General features: G+C 39.6%; 1 protein-coding gene and 1 long non-coding RNA gene across 17 annotated transcripts in view; one reads left to right on the top strand and one right to left on the bottom strand.

The window, feature by feature from the left end:
* LOC117061308 overlaps positions 1-4,406 on the top strand; it is a 34,068-nt gene extending 29,662 nt beyond the window's left edge. Inside the window, exon 3 of the long non-coding RNA XR_004428064.1 lies at positions 3,915-4,406. This is a non-coding gene — a long non-coding RNA (uncharacterized LOC117061308). The remainder of the gene's footprint in view (positions 1-3,914) is intronic.
* Positions 4,407-4,519: 113 nt separating this feature from the next.
* Positions 4,520-23,019, bottom strand: part of LOC117061305 (pro-neuregulin-1, membrane-bound isoform-like) — a 316,890-nt gene continuing 298,390 nt past the window's right edge. For 6 of the 16 annotated variants that reach the window (XM_033174066.1, XM_033174062.1, XM_033174064.1 and 3 more), the window contains 7 exons: positions 19,040-19,063; positions 16,896-16,931; positions 14,162-14,264; positions 11,329-11,455; positions 8,723-8,852; positions 6,797-7,013; positions 4,520-5,221 (listed from right to left, as the gene is read on the bottom strand). In XM_033174066.1, the coding sequence (XP_033029957.1) occupies positions 4,567-5,221; positions 6,797-7,013; positions 8,723-8,852; positions 11,329-11,455; positions 14,162-14,264; positions 16,896-16,931; positions 19,040-19,063 (1,292 nt within the window). In that variant the 3' untranslated portion in view covers positions 4,520-4,566. Of the gene's footprint in view, positions 5,222-6,796; positions 7,014-8,721; positions 8,853-11,328; positions 11,456-14,161; positions 14,265-16,895; positions 16,932-19,039; positions 19,064-23,019 lie in introns of all 16 variants that reach the window. The other 10 variants (XM_033174063.1, XM_033174065.1, XM_033174060.1 and 7 more) reach the window with 5 other exon arrangements.

The following is a 23,019-nucleotide window of genomic DNA, read 5'->3' as shown; positions in this document are numbered from 1 at the left end:
TACTTGGGTGCATGGAAGTATTACCAAGTCCCTCATCGTCTAACCCAGGCTTCCTCAACCTCGGCCCTCCAGATGTTTTTGGCCTGCAACTCCCATGATCCCTAGCTAGCAGGACCAGTGGTCAGGAATGCTGGGAACTGTAGTCTCAAAACATCTGGAGGGCTGAGGTTGAGGAAGCCTGGTCTAACCGCTTAAAATCACTTTGTACACAATACTTTCTTCAGAAGAACTTAAAGAGATGTAGCAAAATTACACCTAATTCTCTGCAGCCTTTCTGTGAATAGGTTATAAACATCCGCTTCACAAATATTTTACTCATTCATAGGTGCTTGCTCTCGTTAACTAACTGAACGTTCCAAAATGCAAAATAATAGTAAATGAAAGGGCCACCTTAAAATGCATAGATACTCCCCCCCCCATTTTAGCTACTGACTTTCTCATCTCTTTAGTCCATTCTTTCCAGAATTTCTCTAGTAACTTTTAATTAATTATATTATTGCACAGCAGCTAATGACAGATGCTTGAGCATAGCTGAGGATATATTGTCAATATAGAAACAAGGATAAAACAGGTGCATAAAAATGAGACCTACTTTCTATATTGTAGTTGCAGATAGAATGAACAACAAAATGCATTTGCACTGACATTTTAAATTGATAATTCCTCTACCGTGACATTCAAATCCATGATAGTGCATATGGACCTTGGAAATGCTGACCTCAGCTGTAGCAAATGACTTTTTATTTTATTTTACATCAATAAAATGTCAGCATAAGAGATCTAATAACCGTTCTGAATGCTTGCTACTTTTGGTGGAACTCTAAACTTTTATCACCTTGCCGGGGAAAGTCACATTTAGCTTTCACTTTAAAATATCTTTTGGTAATGTATCACCAAATATATTTTACATACCGTATATACTCAGGCTTACCCTCAAAGATATTATTACGATACCTGTACTGGGATAATATTAAGCCCTTATACTCTTGTCCCACTTTTATGATTTTAACAGGCAGATTCTAGTGGCGACTTGTCAGCTGCAGCGGGGTGCTAAATGGATGAATGTGACTGCTCCTTGCCTAGATACGAGCTTAACAGAGCAGTGTGAGATCCAGTAGCTTTTACCAACAGTGACGCTAGCCAGCAGAAAGGGACAAAAGGAAATAAAAAGTATGTGCTTTTTCTTCTTCAGTTTTTGGATGGGCTGATGTACCACATTCAGTTTTCATCTTGCAGTAGTCTGCACAACGTATTTCAAGAAATCATGATGTTCGGCATGAAAGGGAGTGGGCAGGTGCACAAAACATCATGTAACTGGTAACATTTTCTGGACTTGCAGGTGTGCACTGCAGCACAGAATAATGGTAAAACCCTGTACAATCATGCACTAAGAGGTTTTCTGATTGCCCTGCCCTTTTCCCTGGGAAAACTCACTATTTAGCACTGAATTGTCAATCGCCGGAAAACCCGATGAAGTTTACTCCATTTCAGAGGTAAAGATTGGGTGGGAGTGGGAAGTGGCAAGGCAAGCAAAAGTCTGTGCCTGAGTCCTAGGTTAGGAAGGGTGAATTTAGTTGGCATCAAAATTGACATGGGTGAAGAACGAGGTCCAGTGATTTCCCTTTCTGTCATGTGACAAAATGGAGCAAAACAAACACAGCTAAAAGGAAGACATGTACTACAACAGAAATCTATTGGGAATATTAATGAGAAGTCTGCAGCTTCTATTGATGTCTTTTTAACTGCACAGTATTGTACTCAGTCCGAACATCAGCTGCTCTGTAAAGTGGATTAAAGCTGATCCGTTTTCAATTTAAACTCTCTTCTCTCAGATCCACATAGTAGCAGGGCCTAACTCACACTAGAGCTCAAAATTGAAGAAGTAGCTCACCTTAATACACGGGAAACCTTAGGAAGTGGAATAAAGATGAATGCAGAAGGTATGCATTTCCAAGGCCAGTGGCAGGGTTTAGGTTTAATGTTGGAGATTGGTAAAGAATCTCCTTGCTTCTGCCTCTTACTGTTACACTGCCCTGGTCAAATAAGTCACAAAAGTATAACTTTTATAGCCATGTAATGTTTTGAGCTGGCTTAGGAGACTGGGTAGGGTTTCTGGGTAACAGAGCAATGCTTTCTCTTGCCTTGAGAAAACAAGATTTTCACCAGTAAAGGAAGACAATACTGTTGAATCCTAGGGTGCCAGGAAGCTAATGCTAGAAAACATTCCCTTGTTAGGTTCTGAACCGGCAGCCAATACTCAGCAAAGCACTTAAACATGCGCTTGAAGTCAGTATGATGAAATGGAAACTTCAAGCTTGTGTTCATGTAAATTACATAAGTTGTTTCAATGTCTCTCCCCCCCCCCCCCGGTAATATAACTTAATCAACAGTTACAACATGATTCTAAATAACTTTATGCAGAAGTAAATCCTACTGATTAAGTTTCTCCTGGTACATAGGATTAGGACTGCAGCCTTAGACTACGGTGCACTCAAGTTACATTATCCAGATTAGGCTCTCTGGGAGTTGCAAAGATCTCAGCCTCATACAGCAGTGTTAACTGAACTCAAAGGACTAGTTATGAACTGTGAACAGATTTGTTTTTCCTAACCCTCTCCTGAGAGTCAAAGTCAGCACAACCAATCTTATTTTTCATTCATAAAAATGAATGAAAATACCACCTTCGGTCACCAGTCTGTGCTGCATAAACTGAGATGCAGGACTCTCATTCTGACCCAAATTCAGGTCCAACGGGAATGTTGGCTTGTAAAGTGAGAAGTTGAAATAACTCTATTCCTGGTTCCTAAGGACCAAACTAGATTGGATACTTATTTGTTTAAACCAGAGACTGCCTCACTCTCACACACATAAAATCAGGAAAAGAGGCCCACATTTTAAGGATAAAATGGAGGGAAGGGCTACCTGCAGCATATCCCCATACAGCCTGTCCTACCCCCCAGCTCTTTTATCCTCAGTTGAGCTCTGAGGAATAAGTTTGGCTAGGTGAAAAGTGATGTGGGGAGATGATCCCCTTTTGTACTCTCCTTTTCTCTAAAAACAGGGTCTCGTGTAGCTCACCTCCTAGGTGACTGGGGCAAAAAAGTCATTTGATTGATTAGTGGCATTATCTATCTAACAAAATGCATGCCTGGCAAATGTATCATTTTTGCCTTACAGATCAACACTTTCTTTCTATTTTACTAAATGTTTAGCCTTTCCCCCACCAGACCTCTCATTCTAGCTCATTGGGGTTTCATCTTGTATGTAAGTTGTATTGGCAATGGTAGTTTTGGGCTCGATCCAAATCTAACCAAAGTGAAGCATGTTTAAGTCCCAATGATTGCAAAGGAAGAGATCCCCACACCCCCAGAAGAGACATAAAAAAATGTTACCCATTTGACGTGCACCACATATTACTCCATGGTAGGAGTACAAATACAGGTTCAAAATGACTGTGGTTTTATCATTGGCATTTTAATTCCTCGCACTATGAGTCCCCCCTTTTTTTTGTTTGGTTACAAAGGCTGCTCTAATATTTCACCCAGGAACTGGAACCAACTTACCTTGGGCACAACGCAGCAGGGCATTCTCCTGTATAAACAACACTGAGATAAATAGGAGTTGGTCAAAAGGGCTGTGATATAGATCCCATTTATTTCAAACCTGAGTGCACAGGAGGACTTCCCTGCTGGATTATGGCGCATTTACTTTTTTGCGACCAAGCAAGCCTAAACTTGTGTTTCAAAGAAACACGATTACAAAAAAATTATAGAGGTTCAGGGAGATTCTTGGTTAATTATATTAAACTTAAAGCCCACAGTATTTCTGTCAAATATTTAATATAGCTTAACGTCTTTTGATATTGACCTGTCGTAAACAATGGGATAACGGTTGGATCTACCATTTTCTTCAAGGCTCCCAAAGCAAACCGTGGTCCTGTGAGAGAGCAGACAAAACCCAACTCATATAAGGTAAGGAAATAACCACCTCTTATAAAAGAAAGGCTTATGCTTTGTTCTTTAGGTAGCTATGCCAGTACAGAACGTTTTTGATCAGGGGCTACAGCAAGCAAACACAGGGACTGTTGCGATTCTTGCAAGTTGTACAGCCAGTCACCACTAATGCAATGCACAAAGAAAAAAAGGGGGCCCGGGTTGTGGGCAGAGGTGGGGGGGGGAAGATATAACCCAGAATGTTAGAGACTTCTGCGAAATACTGTGGAACAGCAATCACTTGTAACTTTTACAAAACTTGCTCTCAACATAACATAACATAAAGGCACCATTGATATCGTTCTCATTTTTGAAATACTGTAAAAAAATTGCTACATATGGCACATAACACTTTTTGTATATACATTATATATTTAATTTATAAAAGTTTTTTTTCCTGTTTTGTCTTTTTTAATCCTAATAGCGGAACTGCTAAAATAAAATAAATTGTTTTTAATTTAAAGGTGGAGTACTTCAATATATAAAATAAAGTTTTACATGTGAATCTATGTGGGTTGTTTTTTTTTTTTTTTAAGTGTTTCTCTCTCTCTCTCTCTCTGTGTCTCTCTCTCTTTTATACAGCGATGGGATCTTGGTTAGCTATTACACTGGACAATCTTGCTTGCAATTCTTCCTGTGTTGAGAACCGACTGTTTTGGGTAGTCCTGGTGTCAGCCAGTCGGTATGCAGTAGCTGATTCCAGGTCAACTGTTATGGGGTTTTGTATGCTCAGAAAAGGTGTATCTTCCCCTATCCTTTCATCTTCTGTTTCACTCTCTGAGGTACTGTTCTCACAGCTTGTGTCGGTGTTCATTTCCAACCTATTGGAAATATGGCCATTGGGCTTTGTTCTTTTTGCCCTCCGACTGTTGACTAGTTTTTTGGGGGGCTCTTGCGTCGGTTCATACTCTTGTGTGGTTTCGTATTCCTCGTCCTCCACTATTCTCAGCGGACTTGGTGGGAGGCTGCCGCTTTCATGCGCAGGATTATGGTGGTAAGAGGAGTTGAACTGTTGCATGTGATGCTCGTATTTTTCCCGTAACCGGGGTGGTGTCACCAGAAGGAGAGGCCTCTCCTCTTCTATAAACGGGCTGACTGCCACAGAAGGGACAGACATTGTTAAACTGGAGACTTGTGGAGACATTTCTGAGGCAGGCGACTTTGGAGAACTTGGAGTATGGAAATCTACGGGTGACATGCGAGCTGGTGTTGTCATAGCAGATACGTACCTAAAGAAGTACAGATAAAATTGAGCTGGAGAAGAATTGAGTGAAAGTACAAAAATGTGACAGAATTAAGAAAAATAATTTCTTGGAGGTTCCCAAGCCATTTGGATCCTGATACACAGCATGCCAAATTGCTAGTAATACTGAATTAAATTAGTGGGGCTGCAATGATGCACCTCTTCATTTTCTAAAATAAAATAAAATACTTGCATTCCTAAACTCCAAATCTGTACAACCAATGCTTGAGACAAAACCGATCAGCATGTATAATTAAATTTTATATATTAATGTTCCTCATTTTCACAAGTTTTCATGAAAATGAATAAGCAACCCATGATGAAATATAGATAACATCTCCAGCGATATTCATTCCCATCAGCTTTAGAGAAGAGAAAATTTAATCTTTAGCGCTGAAAGATTTCAAGGCTGGGAAGTGCAAATTGGTTGTTTTGGATGTCAAAGGAATTACAAGTTTTCCACCAAGGATCTTCATCATGGTTCTCATTTACATATGAATTCAGAACAGATTCAAGGCTAAGTTTAAGAATAGTGGCACAATGGAAGCACTCTTCCCAGTTAATTAATCTACTGTGTAAGGCCCTGCAGCATTTCAGGCATTCCTATATGACCACATGCAAATAATACTGCAAAGGTTATTCAGAGGTGCGTGTCCCACATTTATATGATTTAGTTATGCATCTATCATTACTACTGATTTATTTCCTCCATGTGTGTCTTCCACTTGCTGTGCCACACTGGGTATGAGTCATGGGAGTATATTACAGATATCTGCTTTCCAGAAAGGAAGTTAACAGAGACCTCCTGGAGAAGAATCAAGTGGGCCCTACTCTGACAATAAATAGTCACATAAACAATAATTCAGTGATGCTTATTCTATATTCCACATTTCTCTTAACAGGAATTGATGCACGTTAAATATATGGTTGAATTGAGGCAACTATGTGACTACAACATCAATTAGTGGTATCCAAGTGAGTGGAGTTTTCTTCTCCCAAAACTTCAACTGAAGGAAGGGAAGATGCATTCAGCCTGCTTTTTGAAAGAGGTTGAGAATAAATCAACCGAAATTTCTTATTAAAATAAGGAGAAGGGTATAGGCTGTGTATTTATGTTATAGTTTAAGCACACCTCTCTCACACACATGGTGCATCAGGCTGGAGGTTGGAAAAAGCAGGCCAGGCTTTCATAATTTCTGGTAGGAACATTTTCCTGGTTATTCTGATCACCTGCTTTATTCACAGTCTACTTTGGCTGCATCTGCACTTTCCTCCTAAAAAGCCACTCCAAAAGACATTGTGCCATGGGAGGGATCAACATCTTTGGCTAATTATTCAGAAGATCATAAAATCCCCTTGTAAAGAAGTCTGCTCTCAGCTTAGAATTTATCTCTCCTCCTCCACAACTCCCATCTATCACTGAGATGAATAAACAAACATACAATTAAAAAAACCCCCAAGGATTTCTTGAAAGACTGAAAAAGCAGTTTTAAAAATGAACACATTTCTGCCTGCTTGTATCCCAGATAGTCACACCTTTCGAATTATTGGCTGTAGGTACCTCTCACTGTGTGGTGAATCGCGGTAGGAGTCAGGTGTCTCTCGTGCGTGCCTGAGAAAACTGTTACATTCCCGTGGCCCTCCGATGCCATTGAGACGCCCACGGGGGCCTGACGGACTTGCATGCCGGCTGTTCTCAACTGAGGAGCTCACAAGGACAGAATGGCTTTCGGAGATTATGCTTTCGGTCCGACCGTTGCTCCAACTAATAAAAAGCCGTTGGGAAGAACAGGAAGAGAATATTTTAAAATTTAACACTGGAAAGAGAAAACTACGTAATGCATGATCCAGGAGTATGCATAGAGGTAAAGTATTTCCAATACTGCTGATTAAGAAGATAATTCTTTAAAAAAACTACTATGTGCACAAAATGGGGGGGGGGGAGAGCACCCTGAAACTTTCAGCCTTCAACTGACATAGTCTTCAAGATTTTACTGTCATACAAAGGAACAAACGGTACTGCTCTGTGTCAAGAAAAGCCAAATTATATAAACAAATAAGAAATTATATGCTCCGAATAAATTATGAAGTTCACTATAAGCATATTTACTTGAAATTTATTTGGAATATCAGAAAACACATGACCCCCCCACCGTATTTAGCTTTTCACTAACGGTCTTGCACATCCTCATTAAAACCTGATTGTTGGATACGCAACCCACAGATAAGAGGGGGAAAGGATTGCTGTGGGAGAGAGGGAGGATACTGTAGCTTACCTCTTCTCAAATAAAACCACTGGAGAGGAATACAAATTAAACAAAATTAAACAAAATTAAATTAAACAAAATAAGAGAAAATGGTTTTTAAAATAGGATACGGAGCTGAATAGCCTGACTTGTGTCCACCAGCTTTTTTTATTTCTTCAAAGGCAACATGAAGACACTTGGATGTGAGTGTGTTCATCTAGCCTTGAGTGGTAAACTGTGGTAACATCTACAGTATCTATACAGGGTTTCCCAGAAGTAAATTGCACAGGGCTTATTCCCAGGTAAGTGGGCTTTGCCATCATGCAAAGGAATAAATGGCAAGACCTTCACAACCAGTGACCCACCAAGCTGAACTGCCTGCTCCCCCCCCCCAATGTATGGTAGTGTCCAAGGGGATTTTTGGGCCACTAATAGTTTTCTGTATGTCTGACACTAGAAAAAGCACATGGCAAGCAGCTAAATATGGTTGGTGAGACATGTTCAGTTCTGTGGGTCACACATTGGGCAGGAATTACACTGCTCAACATTGTTCTCAGCAGAGGCATCACTGAGAATTAGGCATAGCTTAATTGCACACAACAACTTAATAGCAATGAATCTATTATTCAAAGGAAGAATTGCAACATCCCAGGAACAAAAATTTGATTATCTTGTTACTGTGATTACCTTGTTACTCATAGGATGTATTAATCATTAACAATAATAGTGTGATCAAGGTGTGAGATTACTGCAACACAGAGCTGTCCCAACTTTTCACATTGGTGACACACTTTTTAGACATGCATCATTTCGAGATACATTAATTCAGTTTTACTAGCAAACCAGAGGTTAAACTAACCCCTTTCCAGCCCTGGGATGAGCGCAGGGAGCCTTTGTGCGATACACCTACACATTGCAGCCGACACACTAACCTGTGACGACAGACAGTTTGAAAAGCTCTTCTGCAACAGACATGGACTTTAAAATCATGGAAGGTTGACACTTGCTTTAGCCAGCCCTTCCCCTCAGCCAACAAAAGCGGCTTTTTAATATGGTTTAGAAGAATATGTGAACATTTCAGCAACCAGTCTCTGTAATCAAAGATTTGTTGCAATCACTGGAAAGGTCCAAGATGGTTAAAAGTTTACCAAGATGCACCTTTTCTGAAAAACAGTAAAAAAAACAAAACCTTTTGCTTTGAGAGGACAGAGAGAACGCAGGTTTTATTTCAGCCTCCTACCTGTGACTGGGTGTCTGGGTGACCGTTGTGGAATGGTGAGTCGTTGAGGTATAGTGGCTTGTAGAAAATGATGTCTCTGTTTCTCTCTCAACAGCATGCTCACTGGATATTACATTTTTTGATACATATTGCTAAATAAAAGGGAGACATAACTCATATTTATAAGCACAACTCATGCATTATGGATGGGATTCACCCAATGAGTCCTTTAATGGAAGGGCTTCTACTTGTGTAACAGGCCTTTTCCCCCTCCCTCGTGCCCCCCCCCACCAGTGTGTGTCAGGAGAACCCTATGTATTTGGTTTGGCAAGTTAATGTGCTTGAATACTCCCACTGAGACCCCAGGAGGTCTTTAACAAAGAATGGGGAAAGTTTATGATTTATTTGAAAAGCTACTGTAAACAATTACACACATTGGTAGGATTGACAGAAAACTTGTAGTAAAAAATTGAAGTATGGATTGACAAAGGATTTATAAAAATAAAGTTATTTGTGAAGTGTGTTAGGGGCAGCATAAATTTCCTGTATTTTGACAAACTAGTCTTTCAAAATATTTAGTTTGGCCATCATTTGGGGACTTTATAGGAACAATAGAGTCTGAATTCTGGCCTATTCTTTCCTAATGGTTCAAAAAAGCATTTGGCAGAAGAAATAGTTCACCTGTGTGGTGCCTAAGTAACAGGCATAGTTTGTCTACAAATTGGCACTCTCAGGGAATGATGTAATATGAGAAATATCTGCATTGCTTAAACACACAGAACAGGTGAAATCCTTTGTCCACTGGAATTGACGGCAAAACTCTTATTGACTGCAAAGATCCTTAGGATCACCCCCAAGGTAGCTCTGGTTCGTCTGTAAAATGTACCGCTAGCTGTGTGCTATTCTGATTCTGTTCAGGAGTTCACCCCATTCCTTTATCTTTAATCCATAAATCAGGTTTTTTTGGCTTGTAGGCCATGGACTGCAATCAACTCTCATTGTCATTTTTTTAGCCCTTTCCTTAGCTCAGAGTGGCACCTGTCAAATGAGGTGGTGCCCTTCATGTCTAATCTTGCAAGCACCTCTCCACTTCTGTTCTGGCCAGCAGACATTGCTCCTTTCCAACCTGAGAATGTCTGAAAAAGCTCTTCAATAGCAGTGCATTGGAAGCTGCCAGCAGGCATGGATTTGGAGAAATCACATTGTTGATGCTATTTGTGCACTCAGCTTAAGCACCAAGTGTACATTGAGTTACATAGCCAGTAGCTCCTCCATATTCATGAAACACTTTCTTGGGAGTAAGTTTAGGCTCTAAAGACATCTTGGAAGCATTATGAGGGCAGAACCGCCACTGAAATGAACATGGAGAAGAAGAGGAGTTTGGATTTGATATCCCGCTTTATCACTACCCTAAGGAATCTCAAAGCAGCTAACAATCTCCTTTCCCTTCCTCCCCCACAACAAACACTGTGAGCTGAGTGAGGCTGAGAGACTTCAGAGAAGTGTGACTAGCCCAAGGTCACCCAGCAGCTGCATGTCGAGGAGCGGAGACACAAACCCGGTTCCCCAGATTACGAGTCCACTGCTCTTAACCACTACACCACACTGGCAAATATAATATTTTACATGAGCTATGTATGACCAAAGGCAGCTCTTTTACTTGAAATAAAGTGACGGCAGGCAAAAGAACTGCAACAAAATCTTTATCTACTTTCTCAGAGAACCAAGGGCATGGTTGCTCTTGTGATTAAAAAAGTGAATGAATGAATGAATGAATGAATGTGGGATCCACACAAGATATGGCACATCCTTTGCTTCAACCATGGCAATATTCCCCCTCACATGGATTCCATTTTGTGAGAACAAACCTTCTTGTAGCCTACCTCTTAGGCAGATGGTTCAACCCAAGTTGGCAGTGCTCCGTATTATTTTTAACGTTAATATTCTATGTCCTTAAGATGGCTTTCAAGCTAAAATTCCATGTACAAAACCAGAAAGGGTGCCCACAAAAATACCCTGCTTCTAACTTCAGCTGACAGTTGTTGTCTGGACAAGGTACCTGGTTCATGATTTTTTTTGTGTGTGGACAATCTGTGCAGAAGGATGTCTTTACATTGCTGTGCTGATAAAATCTAATTTCCATGAATTCATATAGATTAGAATACCAGGATTTTAATTCTCTATAACTTCAATTTATGTAGCTTCAATTATGCACTTGCCCCGAAACAGAAAGTCTGTAAATTAGAATTATTCTGAGTTACATCCATAAGAGCCAACTCCTAGGGGCTTAGAGTCCCTTCGGCGCCCTCCATAAAATATTTGAGGGGGCCGAGCCCCCGCCAAATGTTAATGGGCATTGTTATTCAAATGGTGTGCATGTGCCACATCTTGTGATCGATCATACGGGGTGGGGCTTACCTAGACTCCCCCATATTTTATTCAGGCCGGCACACCAGTTACATTAGAAAACTTTCTTCACCCTTACAATTGCTTTTTTAGGTGGTCGTGGTAGAATAACAAGTTAATTGGGGGAGGGGGGAAGCATGCTTATCATTTCGATCTGATAATTGATTAAATGGCTCTCAAGTGATGAGCTACACTTGGCGGTGCCACTTGTGTAAAACTTACATTCACCAGCTGGACATTTTCTGGTGGCGGGTGAGGATGGTGAGGCCCATTTGCCATATTGACTCTATGGTTGCGCTCAGATCGAAGGCCTTGCCGGAGGCGGTCGTGCAACTTTTTCCGCTGTTTCCTGCGTTTCAAATAAAGAACAGCTTTAACAGTCTAACAGATGGAGCAGTTCTGCTCTGCAACCATATCTGACCAGCACATTCCCATACATGGATTATCTGAACGACAAGAAACTGCAAGAGATCTATATGATGTGAAGAGTTCAGGACTTCCAGAACTCTGTTAGGCTTATGAGGAGACAAGATTTATCGGGAAAGGTGTTCTACCTTCCAAAATTTCTGAAACTTTCACAGTCTGTTGCTCTTTTGAGATCAAAGGGGGGGGGGTGAGGAGCCATGGATTTCAATTCAGAAGCAAGACCCTATCATATATACATTATCTATTAACGTTCACCCTTGTTTCTTCGTCTCTATCCAAAAGGTGCACTTCATATGTATTGGAAGGTGCTTGGCATAATGCACAAGGACTTTCTATGGAGTATGATCATGTTTCTCCCCTTGTCGGTGTGCCTCTGACTTTAATAGGTGGGCTCTGGGAAACTCAGGTGGCAGAATGGGTCAGTGTATCTGGTTGTTAACACACCCAGGGATGGCTGTGGGCAGGATTCCTGCACTGCAGGGAGTTGGGCTAGATGCCCCTCTGGGTCCCTTACAGTTCAGTGAAAACAATGCTTTTATCGCTTATCTTTAGAGGAGAGCACCATTCGCAGCAGCTAGTTTGTTGTACAGTATCTAGGTGCAGAGGCCCTTGAAAGGCTTTATTCTGAATTCATGTGCATCTTATCACTTTTCTGAAATAACCTGGTTATCCTGATGCCTGCCTGCAATGTAATGTAATGTACAGCTGTGGAGTTGTACTGACTTTAGCTGTGCAAGGAAAATAAAATAAACTATTTTTGTACACCAGTCATATATTTAAAAAATTTAAGCTGTTTAGAAATGCTTTTAAATAAAGTAAAATCAAAAGGTTGAAATTCTTCAGAAAGATGCAACTGTTTTTTTACTGAGCTTTTTTTCCAAGCTCTGCTGCCACAGAAAGTGCTGATTCACTCACTGGCCTGTGCTGTACTATAGATGGGAGGAGAGGATACTGCATCAACTGCAAATTCACCCGAGTCAAGGGATACAGCCGCAGCGAAGAAATCTGCTTTATGTTAGCACCAGAACATAGAATATTATAGTGTATGTTTATATTGGTTTGACTCTGAGCACGAAGGTTAACGCTGGCATTCCCTTGATTAAGAATTGGTATTCTCACAGCAGGAAATGACTGAATGATCCCTCACTAAAACCTTTACTAGCTGCAAAATAAGTGTATGCGTTTTTTCCTATTTAAATGTCATTAATAGGAAAGTGTGGGTGGCATTTCCAGAGGCAATGTTAATAAAGTGATAAGGTGACATCACATAACACTGAACATCTTCCAAAATGTTCCATCTGTACCGCAGTTAATTCAATGACGAGGCACTGATGCAAGGAACAGAATGCGCATTTAGTTTTTGCAATACTTTTTTTCTTTTCTGTTCCCCTTTAGTGATTTGCTTTTGTGTTGTTTTTTTTGTTAGTGAGTGCCCTTCATGTGCAGAAAAAACGGCCCAATTCCAATACAGAGATGAAACAGAATTACCAACCCTCAGCAAGTAAACACAAGGATGGGCTACTCTAAGAAAAAGCAATTCTTATTCCTATATGCTTTAAATTCCTATATTTTTCTAAGAACAAAGTGCACTTCCAATTTTAGTTCACAAACAAGTGTGGTTCTATCATCAGATTAGGAAACACTGCAATTAGATTATGGCCCATTTTGCATGTAAAATTTAGCCAGCCCATGGCTTAGCATATGAGCAAACATTCAGGTTCCCAGAATGAAGTTCACAGCTCCAGTGCTCTTCCCCTAGTCCAGCTGCTGCCATGCAATTTAGGCTTAGGGTTATGTTCAGACTGGGTGTATGTATTTCCGAATGTCAAGAGGCACAATAAATAGATCAGAGTTTAACCATGGGTCAGCTGTACAACACGAGACACAGCTCTGAAGCCTATCTGTTTGAAGTAATAAATCTTAAGTAATAAGACTTTTGTGGTTCAACTGAATATTTAAGGCTGACAATTCATGGGGTGGCAGATCAGTTACCTCCTGACATGCATTTTGACATTCATTATTAACATACTGAGCTAGTATATTAAAGTGTGGATGAGATTTTTGGATTTAAACCTGTTTCAGGAGTCATCCTACAGCGTGATTAGGAACTTTCTAACTTAATGAATTTTAATTCTGAAGCGCTTCAGAACAAATGGGACACAGGAAGTAATCTCAATGGGTCATGAGTTAGATTAGAAAAATCTAAGGGATCATTTTATAGACAAATAATCCCAGTAGCTACCTACCTTGTTGGTAGTAGCAACTGCCCTGTGGAATACCCTCCCATCAGATGTCAAGGAAATAAACAACTATCTGACTTTCAGAAGACATTTGAAAGCAGCCTTTTATAGGGAAGTTTTAAATGTTTGATGTTTTAATTTGCTGGAAGCTGCTCAGAGTAGCAATAACAATAATAGTCTTCTGAGGGGTCATCTATATTGTATAATTTTGTGATTATACATTATAGCACACTCTAGCTTCACTATAAGGTTGTATATAAATTCTTAAGTTTATTTAGCTGCTTAATCTTGCACCAACAGTTGCAAGCACATTTCTTAGCCTTTTGTTTTGACAGGGTCCCGATCCCTCAGTGATAAACACAAATATAGAAAGGAAGAGGAAAGTTTACTTGGTTTTGCAGTAGGCCACAACACACATGATTCCAACTACTAGGAGAGCAATGCAGATGCCAGTTATGGTCAACACCCTTTTCTGGTAGAGTTCCTCAGCTTCTAGAAAGGGGCAAAAAGGAGAAGGTTAGAAGACGTACACTAGATAATAAAAGACAGAGCAACCAATGCCACAAGCAATTATTTTACAATCTCACATAGTGAAATCAATGGCACAATCACCATACAAAGTTTAGAAATTAAGATCTAAATGCAATACTAGGGATGGAGGAATATGAAGTTAAAAATAAATATAATTCAAATTAATTTGTATTTGTGGTTCAAAAATTCTGTTTTTAAACGTAATTTTAATTAAAATTTACAAAAACAAAAAATTACGAAAAATAAAATGCACCGATATACAACAATGCATGTAGTGTAGAAACAGGTTTTTCCTCCTTGCAAAGACAGCTGGATGAAGATAACTTTACAGCAATCTCTCCCCCGAACCCAACAATTTTCTCCCCCCTTTCTTCTTTGGCATTTTAAAAAACACTGCTGCTTTTCCGGTATCAACTTAGATCACAGCAATCTTTACATGAGAAAAGTTACCATAGTACTTTTGAGTTTGGCTTGCAATTATGCCACCGGTGAAAATTGCACCGCTTTTAGAGGATTGCTAATGCAGTTTATCCGCTAACCCCAATTCTTTCCACTGGCCCCAGAGTGGCTGCTGCAATAGGCAACAATGCATTGTATCACAGAGATATTGCTGTGCTTACTCAAATGTCATAACTGTAGCAAAAAGAACAGTTGCGTGAAGAAGATCTGTTCCACTGCAATGACCTCACTCTAATGATATTTTATCATTATTAAGTAATTCTTTGGGCAAGCAATGTTTTGTTTGGAGAACCCCCACCACATTCCATTGTCTGTCACACTTGGCAAAACATCATTTTGTATGTTGAACAAAGGAAATGTTACAATTAGAACATTGATACTAACGGGCTCATGTAGCTAGTATGGGCTGAACGTTTTGTTTCCTTTATTCCTTTTGTGGTTTGTATTTTCAGTACAAAATTGTGAAACTGTTACATCATCCTGATAGAACAAAATTAACGTAACCAAGGTGTGAGGATCCAACAAGGAGTTGCAGAGATGGGGAACCTATGGACCTCTGGATGACGTAGGGCACCCAACTCCCACCAGGTCCAGCCAGTCAGGAATGTTGTAGTCCAACAACCTCTGGAAAACCACAGGTTCCCTATCCCTGAATGAATGGAGCACTGCTGATAAACATAAATGCTTAAATTTAAGGAGGGGAGGGAAAGAAAAAAAAACCCCTTCATTTTCTTTTGGAAATGATGTTACCGTCAATAGGACAGAATCTGAAAGTCTGCTACTTTTCTGCTTAAGAGTCTGTTAGTGTTTGGCGATTTCCTGGTCTGCTGATCTTTGTATGTTTGCAGATAAGACATCTGCTAGGACTTGCTTTGCCTTCATCTGTTCTCTCCAACTGATTTCTGGCACTAGCTTGTTAGGTCCCAAATTCTTCACCTCTGCCGTCACTGTTGCTCCTAAGAGCGTAAATATTTGCTTAGACATTGACCCAGCATATAGTTTGATTACATCATAGTGGGCACTGACCAATAATTGGCAGCATGTGCTGATATGCTGCGGTGTATCAGTTTGGGAGGAAGGAACTTCCATGAAGTGCTGACTGTGCCTGGAAGAAATTTTGCTTTCCTTTCATGGCATTTTGGGAAATGTAGAGTTTGGCTTCTACATGTGCACTGGTGTTTTTGCATAGATAGTTTTGTTTTTCATGGCACATTTTTCTAAGTGATTTTTTCTCTGCCCATTTCTTTCGAGACAAATAGATTAAATGAAGAATTTTTTTCTTGTACTTATCTATTATCTTCAGGCTTTGCTTGTGTGGACTTTTATTTGTATCATAGATTAAACAACAGTTACCAAAATGTTTAATGGATAATTGAGATTTCTAGGCTCTCTAGCAAGACTACTTTATTTTTTATTAGATTTGGTATTGCCCCTTTTGCTGTGATCTCTTACGTTCCTTAAAATGAATTAAATTCAATGGGATTTATTCATTGAGGACTGCACAGAGGATCACAGGCCTACTCTCTCTCTCTCCCTTCCCACAACCATAACCCCTCTGAAAATAGTTTTTCTAATTAAAAAAAAGCCACGAGAGCCATTACACACACTTCGTGGATATCATCTAGTTTGTTTCCGAGAGATACTTGAAAGAAATAGTGTAACTTGAAATTCACTATGAACCAAGACTGGAATTAAAAAAAAAAACCTTTCATCTCTATGATACAATGCATCCTATTGTTGGATGAGTTATTTCCTACAAGCCAATCCCAATGTAAACATCAGTTAACAGGCTTCTGAACATATTCAGACAAAAATTAATAGCACTACTTATTAAAAGAGGGAAGGAAGGGTCAGTTTTGTGAGAATAGAAAAACTAGAACATTGAACTGATTATACAAATAAAAATCCAAGAAAAGGAAGTTAAGGTAGGGAAGCAATCACAAATATATGGGAGAGAAGAAAAAGAGAGGAACTGAATGGAAAGAGAAAGTTAAAAGTTTGAGAAGTCAACTATAAGCCTGGCACAGCATGCTTGATAACTGGAAAAAAGAGTGAAGGAAAATGCTTGAAAATAAGATTGAAGCAGAGTTTGAAGGGATTTCACATACAGCATAACTCCTGACCTATGCTCACCTGAAAGCACTGATTGAGCAGCCAAGCACCTGGAGTCTTATAATGTTACAATACAACAAGAGACAGAAAGGTCATGCTAAATGCAATCCAGTTAATTAGTGCAGTTCAGAAAGGGTTAACATAGAATTCTGTTTGTAGTTATCAGTTATTAACTTGTGAAAATAGTGTTTTCTCCTCCCTCCTGCCCACGACAGACCAGGGTTACGGTTACACCAACGGCAGGGATACCATCTCCTATGGCAATCTCTCCCTGCAATAATGTGTTACATGATGCAGAACTGCCACATGGCAAGTAGATATTACTGCATGCAGAGGCTACTTCATGGGGATGCTGGCTTTGGTTGCAATCCCATGCCCAGCTTAAGATATAACATGGCTGTGACTATGGAAAAGACCAGAAAACGTTTGTAAAAACGTAAACTGTTTTGCTACTGTTTCGAGTCAGCCTCTGTCTTATTAACAAGAAGTCTCTCAGGCTGTGTGGTGTTTCTCAAGGCATACAACAACATGCTACATGTGGTGAACTGTGTATCTTCTTGTGATATTTTCTGGAAAGCTTTTATTATTACTTAAAAGCCAGTAATCAGAACAAATGTGTTACGAACGTCCTTCCTGGTGGATCTGCGCTCCCCTTCCTTGTCCTTTCACTTCCTCACTCTTGCAATGTCCTTGACAATTTCCAAGTTTATAATCGTGCAGCTCATTCTCACACCTGCCCACTCTCTCTTGGTGCCAAAACGGAGGAAATGTTTTGCAAACCATTGCTCCATAAAACCATTTCTCCACTTTTGGGTGGTTTTGTGCCTCTTTCTAAAAGGGTTCAATCAGCTTTGCAAGGGAGTGGGTGCCATGAAGGAAGAACGCTTACTTGCCCCCAGTCCAGCTGTACGCGTTACAGGTTAATTGCAGTAGACTTTGGATGGGGATGTATATCTGAATACACATCACCCAGCTGGAAATAATGAGGAACAGATGGACCTCAATTACATTCTGCTGCATCTACATTCTCCTGCATTATTATTATGGTTGTTGTTGTTGTTGTTGTTACACTGGGTGTGGCCAGTGTAAGGCTTTTATTGTCCTTATCCTACTTTCAAAATCATCAAGCAGGTGCGTCCTTTCATGCTACAAATAATCTCTCCTGTGGTTTGCACGCCCCAGTGGTCTGGACTTCTCTTTAAGCGTTGGCGCTTCCAATACTACATTTTGGGCTGGTGCTCAGAAACACAAGCAGTGCAACACACACAACATGTATATTCATTATCACAGAGAACATTATCTGTTTTAATGACATTAGGATCTAGGCCCACAGAGGGTCCCAACGTGGAGCAAGAAGAATCTCAAATAGGCTGTTTGTGCACAGTCACCAAGCTGTTGGAAAAATAGGGGACCAAAGGATAGCAAACATATCCTGCAAAAAGCCTTTTGCAAAGCAGTAGGCCACAGCAAGTCATGTGAAAGGGCTTCAAGTAGAGGTCTCTGGTCTGTACTAAAACTGCTGCAGAAGTTTCTTGCTATAGGTCTGCTTCACTTTCCCTGTGCTTTGCCTTACATTGCCTCTGTTTTACCTGGTTTTGCTTCGCATGCTAGGCATTGCCCATGCCCGCCAAATACATGGAAGAAGTTAAGTCCACAAGTGCTTCAATCTGCAATCCTCAAATCCTCTAGTAAAGCATTCACTTCAGCAGGATTTGTGGTGGTAGAATGGTGCAAGCTTCAACTTTTTACCTAACAAAACAGGTTTCCTATGTCCTAAGTAGGGGCACAGTAATCCTGCCATTCTACAGAATGGCCATTCTTTCTCATTTTCTGAAAGATTTTTCCATCAACCAATGTGACAGATGGAAATTTGGCAGGTGCTTCCAAGGCACAGCAAATACTAGATTGTAGCAAAAGCAAGTTAGCCAAGCAATCGAACAGGAAAAGTAAATTTCCAGTCTTGTATGGGCCACCTCTAGCGTAATCCACAGTTTATACATGTTTATGTTAAGTGCAGATAGGGAGCTGGCAAAAACTGTTATAGCTGTATGATCCCTTCTAAAGCATAAGGAAGTTGGTTAGGAATTGAAGGAGGGGGAAATAAAAAGGTTTTCAATCTCTCAGGGTCTAAAATCTGCAAGCTAAAAGGAATGATTGGTCCATACCCATAAATTCAATCCCAAGATGCTCTGCCAATGCAGAAAGTTGACATAAAAAAGAAAGAAAAAGGAAAATAGTTTCAGAAAAGAGCAATACACTGTACTGAAAAAAAAACAAGTTACACATGGATATTATATCTATTTGGTGTTTGCACATGGAGACAGGACAAATGGCATGAGGTTAATGTGGCAGGGTTCATGTAAGCTTTGGCAGGCTCTTGTGTCCATTTGTGAAATGATAGTTTACAGCAAATACACACTGGCATCTGTATATAATCTGGAAGAACATGGTGAATTCACCAGTTTATGCGAACCCTTAAATATACAGTATTTCTGATATATCATAGTGATGGACTACTTGAACTGTTTGTTGTAACACCTGGCTATTATACCATCTGACCATAAACAACAAACCACCACACAATGGCTGAAAATGTAATGAAAGATTTGCTGGAACACTCTTCTAAAACACCAATGTTCCTTCAACTAAGCCACATGATAAACAGAGCCATGTATGGAACATATGACACCTCTGAAGAATTCTACCATCATTTCACCATCAACTATTTGTGAACTTTTTGGTGGCATTAAGATTTTGTTGCTATACCCAACCTACTGCTGAATGGTTCAGTTGCGTGAACATTTTATCTTATATTATGTATTCAGTTATATGTTCTATACATGGCTCTGTTTATCATGTGGCTTAGTTGAAGGAACATTGGCATCATTACATTTTCAGCCATTGTGTGGTGGTTTGTTGTTTATGGTCATATTATCACCACAGTGATACTTTATCTTGTTTGTATTGTACCATCTGCCCAACACGTGGATCTAAAAACACCTGTATGTGAAATTTGTTAGTCTGTATGCCTGTAACTCATAGTGGGCATTTAAAATAGTGACTCTAGCAGGTCAACGTCTTCCTGCTTATATTTCTATATTTCCCCTCTTATACTGGGCTGTATCAAATTGACTTTCAGTCTATTACACAGAGTGATAAATTGAACCCAGGGAGTTTACTACCGGTAGTTAAAATAGAACCAAGTTACATTTCCACAGTGGGTATGTCTGAAGGGAAAGTGGCATCTTCTTCGTCCACTGCCTGGTGGAGCTAATTGGTTTCACATGCTGATCAACTAGGCAGATTTATATTTTAAAGGCACAAATGTCAAAAACACTACTTTATCTTATCGTCTGGGGTGGAAGCCTCAGAAGAGGAATTAGGAACCGAGGAAACTGCTTGAATAGGAATAGAGTTGCTAGGATCTCATTTTAAAACAGCATTCCTCATTGCAAAACATTATGGCACCCGAACATTTTGACTGTGCTGAAAATTACTGGGGATACAACTCATTTTCCCGTGTTCTTTATATCTTATTATAAACTGGAAATGAGAAAGAATGCATCTCCAGTAACATAAGGGCTTGGAGCAGAAAAATAAAGTTTGGGGCCGGATTAGACAGAGCAAATTTTGGAGTGCTTAGGTCTCTCACACTGGTACTCTGACTAATCAATGAAGCAACACGTGAATAGTGCTACCCATGGAATTACGTTTACAGTATATGGATCCTTTGAAATTGTCTTCGACCAGTGCTTTTTTCTGGGGGTATGCCATCTATTTTGTGGATCTAAGTTTGGCCTCATTGAGGGGCAGTATTTCATTATAAGTAGGAAAAGGTGAGTACCCCTAAACATTTTTTTTTTAAAGAAAAAAGCACTTTCTTCGAAAGACTGACAGGGTCTGGAAAGCCAACAATAGTGGGAGTTTCATGTGTATGTAGTGTGCACAAGAGCATATTTTATAAAACATATAGTTGCCCATATTACATTTAATCCTGAATTCCTGCACCAGAATGTTACTACTCTGCTTAGCTCTGGATCCCCACTCTACATCTTTAAAAACAACAACCTCTTCTTCCCCTCTGTGTTTAAATAAGACCAATATTTATTTACTCTGTTTTAGAAACCTAAGGTAAAAAATTATACATGGTAAGGGGATGGGGGGGGGGGAATTTGCCCTCCCAGCAATCAATAACATTTTAAGGGTAAAACGAATCTGAATTCAGAGATTTTCCCCTACAGAGCCAGTATTACATGCCTACATGAACACTACTAACAATATATATTAGTTGCATAGAAAGCTTGGTTGAGTCTTCAATAGAATTAGTGACATGCTCATGCATATATATTACTGCATTTACACTAGTTTGTAGGCAACGTGGGGCAGGCTGAATGGAAATTAATTCCAGTGAAAGTAACTCATTTCAGACAGCTTCTATTTGAAATAATTCAATGGGAGATCGGTACTTAAAGAAAATATATTCTGGCAGGTAAACCTTGGCCAAAAAGCATGCAAAGGAAACATGCATCGCTCATTCTGACTCCAGAATAATATGCGTATCACTCCAATTGATATTTGATATTCATGGTAACATTCCCCTGATTTAAAAAATAAATAAATAACCCAGACAGCCATGCTTTGTTATATATATATTCTAATTTACTCTGCTACTGTTCTCTTATATTTCATCATTTGTGATATATTAGCAACAAAACATTACTTTAAATACAGTGAACAAAATCCATCACCACGAGGGTACAGCAGCCAATGCATGCAAGAGTTGAATGTAGATTCAACTGGAGCGTTTTTTGCACTTTTCTGGCAGCACACACACAACTATCTGTTCCTGAGGTCAGCTGTGCCCATGTAGTGATGGCTCATTGTCCAACAGCTTTCAATCATATTGATTGTGATAATAAGGATAATTATAATAAATGATGATGACAATAATCCAGCTATGATTAAAACTAGGAAAGACTGGTATAATGCCATCTATGTACGCTCATATTTAACATAATAAAGTCTTTAACTTTGAATGTCAAATGCAATATTCAAGACACTTGCAAGAAATTGCTGCCTCTTTTTGAAACAAGCCGTGTTTCATATTCATCTAAAATTATGTAAATTTAAACCAAATAATGATCAACATGTTCATACGGTAGTTTTGCTGGCTCTCTGGCCATGGGTTTTGGATTCATGCCTGGCTGACACTGATGATGGAATTCTCTATGCCAACAAAATAAAAATTGCTATTCATATATTCTCAATCCAGTTGAAGACAGAACATCTAGCACATTAATGGCATCCATCTCCATTTAATATCCACTACATTAGGTTGAATAAAAATATAGAGAATATGGATTGGCTACATGCTCAGTTAACACTGTCTCTGGGCTCTGCCCTATGCAGTTTATAGTAACATAGTGCATTTTTTGTTTAGTTCTTGTTGTAACTTTGCTCTAAATTATGCTTTAGTTGAGATTTCTGCATTGCAGGGGGTTGGGGTCTCTTCCAGCTCAAATATTCAATGGTTCTCTGATTGTTCAAGCTTCTCAGAAGTTGAGGGAGCTAAGAAGCATGAGTAGGCGTAGCTTTGAAAATATCTTAAGACATTTCATAGCAGAGCACCTTAGACACAAAAATCCAAAACGTAGCACTGTATATCCCTCAAAATGGGTCAGTGTTGACCACCATGTGTTTTATAGTGCGATGATTTCACTATGAGATTCACTGTAACATGCATTCTATGTAAATATAAAGGGTGGAATCCCATGTAGCATGAGCAAGTGACCCCCTCATGCAACAGGGGTTCTCCTTTGTCTCCTCCCCTAAAGAGGCTGAACTGGAGCCTTCATTACATATCTTTAGGCACCAGGCAAAAACTTTTCTCTGTAACCAGGCCTTTGGCTGATTAACATTTGATAGCCTTTTAAAATGTGTTTGTGGAAGAGGGATTATTGGTTTGTTTTTGTTTTATTATTATGTATTTTGTGTTCTCATTTTGTATTTTTTTATGATTTGAACCACCCCTGTGTTCTTCAGATGAATGGCAGTAAAGCAATTTAACAAATTAATAAATTGCTCTGGAGGACTGAGGATCTCTGGAGAAGATTTTGAGGGATATGCAGGTGACAGGAGTAGGGTA

The sequence above is a fragment of the Lacerta agilis genome, chromosome 16 (assembly GCF_009819535.1).
Source record: "Lacerta agilis isolate rLacAgi1 chromosome 16, rLacAgi1.pri, whole genome shotgun sequence".
NCBI classification, from domain to species: Eukaryota; Metazoa; Chordata; class Lepidosauria; order Squamata; family Lacertidae; genus Lacerta; species Lacerta agilis.
The sequence above is the reverse complement of the archived record's forward strand: the minus strand, read 5'-3'. Positions and strand labels throughout refer to the sequence as shown.